At 35.2% G+C, this 10261-nt stretch overlaps 2 protein-coding genes across 2 annotated transcripts; both read left to right on the top strand.

Moving 5' to 3' along the window:
* Window positions 1-323: 323 nt before the first annotated feature.
* On the top strand, window positions 324-2053 carry LOC112722762 (UDP-glucose 4-epimerase GEPI42). Its single transcript, XM_025773907.3, has 5 exons — window positions 324-908; window positions 976-1393; window positions 1470-1552; window positions 1632-1723; window positions 1808-2053. The coding sequence occupies exons 1-5, from the start codon at window positions 516-518 to the stop codon at window positions 1890-1892; spliced, it is 1071 nt and encodes a 356-aa protein (XP_025629692.1). The 5' UTR covers window positions 324-515; the 3' UTR covers window positions 1893-2053.
* A 3383-nt stretch (window positions 2054-5436) lies between these two features.
* Window positions 5437-6033, top strand: LOC112721871 (uncharacterized). The gene has a single exon (XM_025772895.1). It carries the CDS (start codon window positions 5437-5439, stop codon window positions 6031-6033), a length of 597 nt encoding a protein of 198 aa, XP_025628680.1.
* The last annotated feature ends 4228 nt before the right edge of the window (window positions 6034-10261 follow it).

Genomic DNA, 10261 nt, shown 5'->3' with positions numbered 1-10261 from the left:
CATTGTTTTACAAATTTTAGTGCGTCATTTTGTTGTCCATGTTAGCGCTGCATTTTACAAAATTTAAAAACTAAAAAGAGACTTAAAATTTCAAAAACTAAAAGTTTAACAATCAAATTGAATATTAACTCAATAATCTACTAATAAATTACAAGGTAGCCAATAAAAAAATGTTACGATAAAAATTTATATACAAATATTTTTATATAAAATTAATAATTAAAATTATTAATTAATTTAATATATTTAACTAAATTATTATTTTAAAATTTTTAATCATCAACTTCACATACAAATAATTAAATAAAAATATTAAGAGAATTCATTTTGCCATCGAACATAACATGAAAAGTGCAGACAAGTGCATGTTAGCTAACCCGGGTGATACAGGGTTTGCTTTTGCTTTCCCTTGAATAATTGAAGTGAACTCACTAACCCTGCCTTCGCTTGATTGATTCATTATATTGATCTCTTGTTACAAGCAAAGGGGAGTCGAGGGGAGAAGAATAATAATAATGGTGTCAGGGAAAGGGAGAGGGGAGAGGATTCTGGTGACGGGAGGGGCAGGATTCATCGGATCCCACACGGTGGTAGAGCTTCTGAGGCAAGGCTACAAGGTGTGGGTCATGGACAATCTCCAAAACTCGTGCGTGGAAGCCCTCCATAGAGTTTGCCATTTGGTTGGTCCACGCCTCTCTCCCAACCTCCAATTCCACCACGGCGATCTCTGCAACCCCGCTGACTTGGACCGCCTCTTCAATGCCTCCTCCTCATTTGACGCCGTCATCCACTTTGCCGGTCTCAAAGGCGTTGGAGACAGTGTTCTCAATCCCCTCCACTACTACCACAACAACATTGTTGGCACCGTCAACCTCTTCCAAGCCATGGCTAAATTCAATTGTAAAAAGGTAGGTACATTTAATAAATCAGTTATTATATGTATTTGTGTATTAATAGACATAGTGGATCGGACAGATGGTATTTTCATCGTCGGCGACGGTGTACGGACAACCAGAGGAAGTGCCGTGTGCGGAGGAGTCGAAGCTGCATGCGATGAATCCTTACGGGAGAAGCAAGTTGTTTGCGGAGGAGATGGGGAGGGATATAGAGAAGGCAGGGGGAGAGGGAGAGTGGAGGATGATATTTCTGAGATACTTTAACCCAGTTGGGGCCCACGAGAGTGGCAAGTTAGGGGAGGATCCGAGGGGAATCCCTAACAACCTCATGCCTTACATCCAACAAGTTGCCGTTGGAAGGCTCCCTCACCTCAACGTGTACGGTCATGATTATCCCACCAACGATGGCACCGCGGTTCGGGACTATATCCATGTCATGGACTTGGCACATGGTCATGTTGCTGCCCTACGAAAGCTTTTTGCAAATGACACCATCGGTCCGCTCTCTCTCCAATTTAATTAGTTTTACATTATTTTTTAGATAACAAATTTGGAAATTAATTCACTGCTCAGGCTGTACTGCCTACAACTTGGGAACGGGTCGTGGGACATCTGTGCTTGAAATGGTTGCAGCGTTTGAAAAAGCTTCCGGCAAGGTCGTCATTATTTAAGTTTTCCATCTTCCTCACATGTATTTCATCATCATCATCTCTGAATTTTGGGAATGTTTTTCAGAAGATTCCAATTAAAATGTGTCCTAGGAGGCCAGGGGATGCTACCGCTGTTTATGCATCCACAGAGAAGGCTGAGAAAGAACTTGGTTGGAAGTAAGCAATTCTCATTCCTTCACTCGATCCTTCTTTAATTTGCATTGCGAGTACATGAATGAGTGTTGCTCTCTTTTGTGACAGGGCAAAATACGGTATAGAGGAGATGTGCAGGGATCAATGGAACTGGGTCAGTAACAATCCATGGGGTTACCAAGGCAACCATTAAGATTTTGTCTTTCACTTCTCACTTGATTGATTCATTCTTTTATTTATGCCATGCTAGCTGAAATCCTTGTTTAAGGATGTTGCTCTTTCAGTTATAGTTACATATGCTGTTTATGATTATGCAATTCAGCTTAATGAAAGACGTACCATTGAGCCTCTAAACCAGATAACTATTGATGCTCAGCGCTAGTGATATATATATATATATATATATATATATATATATATATATACTCAAATAAAGATGATAAAAACATTTTTTTACAAAAATATTTTGTTTAAAAATGTAATTTATTTATTTAACTATATTTTAAATAAAAATAATATTTTTATAAATATCAAAATCTAATCATATAATTTATAATCCAAAAATAAAAAAATTATTTTTATATAAAGATAATTATAAAATTTTTATTATAATATTCACTTTTATATATATATATATATATATATATATATATATATATTTGTACTTTATACACAAATTTTGCGCCTAAACATTTTTTTGTGGTATAAAACTGAGTGAAATCTCAAGAATGGAGCTTTGCGTTTTACGAAGATATGGGCCGAATTTAAAATTAACAAAATGTCTTGGACAATTGTAATTTTTTAATTTTCGAAAAGATGATTTGCTCCGACGAAGTATTTTTTAAAGAAAAAATTTGCCGGGATGAATTGTGAAAATACGGAATATATTGTGAAAAAAAATTATTTTCGATAAATTGTTAGTACATCACAATTCAATGAATCACGAAATTGCACCATTTTTTCTCAATTCATCTATTGTACCACATATGCAAATTAATTAGCAAATTTTGGCTTCACATTTATTTAAGATAAAAGACATTTTTTTTTATTTAATATACAATCTGATTTCAAATGATGTATTATAACCCAATGGTGATGATGAAAGCCGAAAGGTAATTTAACGATTTTTTATTTCGTTTATTTGGTTTTTTACTGAACGAAGGCAATAATCCTTTTCAAATTCCAACAATATATAAGGTATATGGATCCAAGTGTGAAGGTTTGATTTTTACGATGAATTTAAAAGATAGAAAGATAAGAAGAGTAAAACAATATTAATGTTATATAAAAGATAAATTTAATTTTTCTCTTTTATATTTTTGAAAATAATTAATAATTTTTATATAATTAGTCATTTTCTTAATTAATTAATGATAATAATTCTTAATAAGTTAAATAAGACTTGAATAAGTTTTTATTTTTTTTTTATAAAATATGCGTGTTTTGTGTCAAAATAGAAAAGAACGAGTATTTTATAATAATTGAAATAATAAATTTATATGTTGTCAAAGTTATTAATATTAATTTATTATAAAAATGTATAATCAAAATTTAAAACTTAAAAGATTCTATAAAAATTTTTGTATTTAAATAATATATAAAAAATAAAAAAATAAATTTAAAAATTTTAAATTTACAAAATAAATAATATGATTGATTTAAGATAGGTGGCAACAGCATATCCATCTCGTCAAATAAAATAACTTGAAATTCCTAAAGCTCTTCTGCTTTTTGTATTGTCTGAGGGCAGTAGCGGATCCAGAAATTTTAGAGGAGGGGCCAAATTAAATATAACATAACAAAAAATTAACAAAATATAATTTATAGTATATAGGTCAAAATTAATATATAGAAATCAACATTTAATTATATACTTTAGGATTTTGGTATTTTTAAATTTGTTCTGCGATATTTCATATAACTAAAATATCAATTTATCATCTGAAATAAATTTTGAAGCATTCTATTTTTTAACATATACAATTATATAATCTGCTAAAAATTCGTCTTTCATCTTCTTTTAAAGTCTTATTTTAATAATTTTTATTATTTAAAAAGTCTATTCAGTTATTATTGTTGTCATAAAAAGAATCAAAACAAGAAATTTTTTTATAGTTATTATTTTTTTACATTAATCCAAACCTATTTTTTCAATAACTTTTCAATTATTTATATATTTATGCGCTTTCATTATTTTTTAAATCTATTTGTTAATTGCTACTAATATATTATAATACACATTATAATTTATACATATTAAGTTATTAACATATAAATTTTTTTAGTATATAATATACTAAATAATAATAATAATAATAATAATAATAATAATAATAATAATAATAATAATAAACTAATACTATTAATTAAAAAAAAAATTTGGGGACCATGGCCACCTTAGGCCCCCCTTGAATCCGCCTCTGTCTAACGGGATGGCGAACTAATCCGCCATAATTTAAAAAAAAAAAGATTAAAACTTAGGAAAGGGGCAAATGTATGAGAGCAGCACTATCTGATGCAGAAAAACAACGAAGAAGATGGAAGGTAAAAGTAGGTGAGGTGAGAGACAGAATCTGAGAGGTAAGAGAGCAGCTACATGCTTTCGAGATAGAATAGTAGCAACGCAGGTTGAGAGGCAAAGACAGGAGACAACTTCGAGAAAGGGTAGCAACAACATAGAGTGTAAAGTTGAGGCAAGGGGGCTGAGTGACATTGCTAGAAGACGAGAAAAAAAGAGCAACGACTGCAATGCGACTGCACAATGCAACAACTAATTTAGAGGGATGATTGGATCGGAGGGTGGAAAAGTATAGAGGAGGATCGAAGAGGAGAAGTGAGAGACTAAGATAAGAAAGTGTGGGTGGCTGGGTGTGTCACAACTCTTTGAAAAGAGAAGTGAGTGGGTTTTTTTTTTTATGGTTAAATCAGGTTAATTTTAGATCTGGATGATTTGAGCTTATAATAACAAAAGAAAAAGCGAGAATCCAATCCAAACAATGCCCACGAGCCAAGCGATGTGGGTTTTAAACTAGTCTTTTTGTGGTTCGAGGCTTGGTGTAAATGGCATCTTATATGCAACCCAAGTAACTACATCCGGGTTCAAATTCCACTTGTGGAAAAAAGAACCTATGTAGTATATTGTAGTGTAGTGTGTGTGAGTGTGTTGTGTTAAAAAAGAAAAAAAAACTAGTATTTTCTTTTTTAGTCTCAAATAGGATTTTTTATTTAAATAAATAAAATAAATATTTTAATTACTGAAATAAATAATTATGAAAATTATTACTGAAATCTGTTCTCCAGCCTTATCTCGTTTACAGTATAAACGAGATAAGGCTGGAAAACGTGACATGTGTGTGTAAACAAGATACATGCATGCTTATCTCGTTTACACTGTAAACGAGATACTTGTTAAATAAATGTGTTTACAGTGTGAACGAGATACAGTAAGACAAATTTTTAACTGCTATAAAAGGATGTGCAACCCTTGACATTCTCCACATACATTTATATCTTCTTCTCTCCCGTTTTTCTTACAAAAAGTAGGCAAAAATGTCTAGTAATAGTGGATATGCAGTTGTCTATGTGTACCCCAATTGTCCTATGAGAAACAGCGACAATGGGGTGATATTTGAGTGTGACAAACACCGAGTTGAAAAGTTTGATATTGAGCAGCCTTGGTGACGCAGAGAGAAGAGAGATCGGAAGGGTGGGGTATAGGTTGTTAGCACCGTTGGGTAATGAAGTTTTCCGGTTTTGGGGGAGTGCATACTTGTCTAGCACCCACCATGTTCCAAGACCATCGACAGTTGGATAGCAACCTCATCTGCAAGGTCATCCTGTCGTTGATACAGTCCAACCCATCCGTCAGCATCCCTGTCCTACAAGGTGTAGTCCGGCAGAGCTATCACTTCAAACCCTCCTACAGAAAAGTCTGGATGTCGAAGCAAAAGGCAATTGCGCAGATATATGGGGATTGGGAGGAGTCATACAAAAAGGTGCCAAAACTACTGCAGGCACTCCAGAGTTGTAGTCCCGGAACTATTTGTGAGCTCAGGGTCGTACCTTACTACGATGGGCACCTTTTGATCCGCAATTGTAGCATGTTCGACAAAGTGTATTGGGCTTTTCCATTTTGTGTTGAAACTTTCAAGCATTGCATGCCGTTTGATTCCGTCAATGGCGCACATTTATATGGTAGATATGGTGGGGTGTTGCTTATAGCAGTGGCACAAGACGGCAACAGCAATATCCTTCCTATTGCTTTTGCAATTATGGAGTCCAAGAGTACGGAGTCATGGTCGTTCTTCTTTACTAATATGAGACGACATGTGTAAAACTCGCGAAATTAGTAAATAATTAGCTAATAAAATAATTATTAATCAAAGAAATTAGAAAATAGAATTTTATAGTTTAATGAGGTAGGATTAATTAAAATATAAAATTTGACATTAATTTTAAAGAATTTGACTCAAAATTAGACCGAACGAACCGAAGTGGGTGAACCAGGTCTGAACCGGGCCCGATACCCAGTATATAAATAAGCAAACTCAGCCTCCATCCTTAATGAAATGCCATTCACACTGCAAGTGAGAGAGAGAGAGAGAGAGAGAGAGAGAGAGAGAGAGAGAGAGAGAGAGAGAGAGAGAGAGAGCGAGCAAGGGAATGGTGGTGGGAAGAGAAGTGAAAGTTACTATTTACTTTGATTTTCAACCCATAACGCGACGCGGGACTTTGTTTTGGTTTCACCCCGCATACGCGGACAGGGGGCCATGTACGCGGACCCCTGTTTTTCCAAACATGACTTTTTGTTTTCAAAGCATTCCTCCAACTTTCAAAACCCTTGTAACTCTTGTTTAAATCCTAATAATTGGTCTTTGGATAGTGGAGTGTAGTATAGTGATGGAAGGAAGTATCTTGTTGATGAAGAAAGAGGTAAAGCGAATGTTGATAATGGCAGAAGTGTTGTTTATGTAATGAGTCGGATGGCTATGTTGATCTATTTTTACTTTCTAAGACCCTGAAACTTAGTTCTGATTATAGGGAGAGGGGTAAGCTTAGAGAAGGAGTTAACTTAATAGAGAATAAAGGTTTGAAGTAACGAATGATGATTTGGGAAGTTTCGAAATGAGAGTTTGTAAATGAATGTGATATGTGACCCCCGGGTAGTAGGCAATGGCGTTGTCCACTTGCTTCAGGTATGAGATGAGGAAGGAGAATTATGAAAATTGAGTTTAATTATGAATAATTTTGAATGAATGCATGTTGGTGATACCTAGGTAGTAGCAAGGACTGTGGTTCGTCCCGTTTGCTCCAGGTCAATATTTGAGATACCTAGATAGTAGCAAGGATTGTGGTTCATCCCGCCTTCTCCAGGTCAATGATTGCGACGCCTGGGTACTAGCACCAGTGGTGGATTATTCTACTTGCTCCAGGTTGAGCTTTTAAACACCCACCTGGATAGTAGCAACAGTAGTGGTTATTCCACTTGCTCTGGGTTAAGCAGGTAGTAGCAAGGGGGTTGTAGCTCAAATCCACTTGCTCCGCAATGGGTGTTTTTGTCATTGATTAGCTACCAGGTGTCGGTAATGGTAAGAAAACCCTAACCCTTGTCAAATTACTGAATTTGTGAATCCTAAGGTAATTATAGTGTTATTGTATGAAAATTTAGATTGAATTATGTATTTGGAAATAATTTGGTGATATTGGAAGCAAATTGGCAAAGTTGGGAGCTTGAGCTTGAACTTTAGGACTGTGGATATTTGTTAATGGTGGATACTTGAGGCGTTCCGAACTTAGGGAGGAATCGGCCAAGATATGGTTTAGGTTTCTCGTAGCTAAAATATAATGTGTCGTGAAAACGTAGGTTAGTTGACCATAAGATAAGAATTGAATTATTGATGTGGATGATGATTGAGATTGGTTAATATGTATGTTGGTTAGTAACTTTGAGGTTGTGATTGATGCTATTATGAATGATGTGTTTTATCTTGTATATGAGGTTGGTATTTATGAGGCTTGGCGAATTAAGGTTGTTGTCGGTGAAATAATGTAAATTTTGTGGAGATTGATGATGTGTATATACATGTGGTTGATGATTTTGTATACTGTTGCTTGGATATGGATTATTGTGTTGAAATCTGTGAAGCACGGACACTTCGCTGAGTTGCCGTGTTCGCGTGTCGGACACATTTCGGACACGACACTCACCGACACTCGTCCGACACGCGTGTCTGTTGTGTCCAACCGTGTCTCAATAAAAAATAGAAAATTCTTCTCCGGACACATTTGGACATACCTAAATACCATTACGTGTCAATATGTTCAATCTTAATCTTAACATGTATTCTTAAAGTAAATTTAAAAATGGTATATATTATTATTTATTAAAAAAATAAATATTTTAAATACATTATATAATTAAAATAAGACATTAAAAAAAATTATGTTTTAATATTAAGAAAATATAAAAATATCACTATGATTTATCTAAAAAAATACTTTATATTTTATATGTATGCATGTCCCCGTGTCGTATAAGATTTTAAAATTTGCATGGCGGTGTATCTCGTGTCATGTCGTGTCCCGTGTCTATGTCAGTATCTATGCATCATAGGTTGAAATAGAATTATAATTGTAAATTGGTATGTATGGTGAGGATGAGGGGTGTTGATGAAGGATTGAACTTGGTTAGAGGCACATTTAGTAAGTCTTAAAAAGGGTTGGGAATTAAATGTTTTGAAAGCTAAGGTTTGGCATTTTATGAAAATCTGTGATTTTTACCAACTTTGGCGGAGCATAACTTGGCCTCTGGACCTTCGATTTTTATCAAACTTGTCTAAAATGAAAACGGTCCAAGAGGTTTACACCGTTCAAAGAATAGATGAAAAATATTTTAAAACGAAAAAGTTATGCGCATCGAAAGTTCGGGGTGCAAAACTGAAATTCTGCAGCACTTAAACATTTTTGCCTCTCCTGCAAAATTTGCGTATTCGACCCTCGCACGCGACGTGGCCATTCTCTTCAGGCTTGGTGTCTCGTGTACACGAGCAGGTGTACATGTATGCAAAAAGTGGATTTTCGAGGAATTACGTACGCAAAGGCTAACGCGCGATGCGGGCAGAGGGCCGCATACGTAGGCCCCTGTTTTTTTAAAACATGACTTTTTGTTCTTAAAGCATTCCTCCAGCTTTCAAAACCCTTGTAACACTTGTTTAAATCCTAATAATTGGTCTTTGGATAGTGGAGTGTAGTATAGTGATGGAAGGAAGTATCTTGTTGATGAAGAAAGAGGTGAAGCGAATGTTGATAATGGCATAAGTGTTGTTCATGTAATGAGCCGGATGGCTATGTTGATCTATTTTTACTTTCTAAGACCCTGAAATTTAGTTCTGATTATAGGGAGAGGGATAAGCTTAGAGAAGGAGTTAACTTAACAGAGAAGAAAGGTTTGAAGTAATGAATGATGATTTGGGAAGTTTGTAAATGAGAGTTTGTAAATGAATGTGATATGTGACCCCCGGGTAGTAGGCAGTGGCGTTGTCCACTCGCTTCGGGTATGAGATGAGGAAGAAAAATTATGAAAATTAAGTTTAATTATGAATAATTTTGAATGAATGCATGTTGGTGATACCTGGGCAGTAGCAAAGACTGTGGTTCATCCCGTTTGCTCCAGGTCTTTGAGATACCTGGGTAGTAGCAAGGATTGTGGTTCATCCCACTTGTTCCAGATCAGTGATTGTGATTCTTGGGTAGTAGCAGCAGTAATGGATTATTACAATTGCTCGAGGTTGAGCTTTTAAACACCCGCCTGGGTAGTAGCAGCAGTAGTGGTTATTCCACTTGCTCTGGGTTAAGCAGGTAGTAGCAAGGGGTTGTAGCTCAAACCCACCTGCTTCGCAATGGGTGTTTCCGTCCATGGTTAGCTACCAGGACATGTATAACCGATAGATGATATCATCAGCCATAGGATAGGCATGCATCATACGCACCTATGTGTTTGTTTGGTGTGCTTTGTTGAGAATGTCTAACTGATCATAAGAATTACTTGCTACTTGTTTATCTACTGTATATGATTTCTACTTGTGATTTCTTTGCATGTAATACTTGTGTTTGAAAATAAATGATTCCAGTGCCAGTTGGGAGGTCGGAGGATTTGGAAAGGAGAGTGTTAGACTACAAGGAAGATCCTTAGTTAGTTTTTATTTTTGGTTTAGTTATATTTTATAAGATTAAATCAGATGTCGGAAGTTCTAAGATCACCTCTGGCTTTCCCAAGACCTTATATGTTTGTTATGTGGGCATCGTTACCATGCTGAGAACCTCCAGTTCTCATTCCATACGTGTTGTTTTTTTTCAGATGCAGGTTGGGAAGCACCACACTGTATATTCTGGAAAATCTGAGGAAGCGAAGAATTCTTGGGACTTAGGGTTGTATTTTAATTGTATTTATATATATGTATATAGATTCTCTACCTTGTATTTTATGTTTGTCCCTCTTAGAGGTTGACTCGGAGAAACAGGTTGTCAGCTTTCTGTTTGGGGTTACTTTGGGGTGTATATATA

Source organism: Arachis hypogaea, chromosome 11 (genome assembly GCF_003086295.3).
Source record: "Arachis hypogaea cultivar Tifrunner chromosome 11, arahy.Tifrunner.gnm2.J5K5, whole genome shotgun sequence".
NCBI classification, from domain to species: Eukaryota; Viridiplantae; Streptophyta; class Magnoliopsida; order Fabales; family Fabaceae; genus Arachis; species Arachis hypogaea.
Note: the sequence above shows the minus strand (reverse complement) of the source record. Positions and strands in the feature narration are given on the sequence as shown.

Bases quoted from the DNA above. Each gene is read 5' to 3' on its own strand.
- LOC112722762 (XM_025773907.3), top strand. From the start codon at position 516: ATGGTGTCAGGGAAAGGGAGAGGGGAGAGGATTCTGGTGACGGGAGGG. The intron at 1,394-1,469 runs GTCCGCTCTCTC...TTCACTGCTCAG, and splicing joins TTTTGCAAATGACACCATCG to GCTGTACTGCCTACAACTTG. The intron at 1,724-1,807 runs GTAAGCAATTCT...CTTTTGTGACAG, and splicing joins GAGAAAGAACTTGGTTGGAA to GGCAAAATACGGTATAGAGG.
- LOC112721871 (XM_025772895.1), top strand. From the start codon at position 5,437: ATGAAGTTTTCCGGTTTTGGGGGAGTGCATACTTGTCTAGCACCCACC.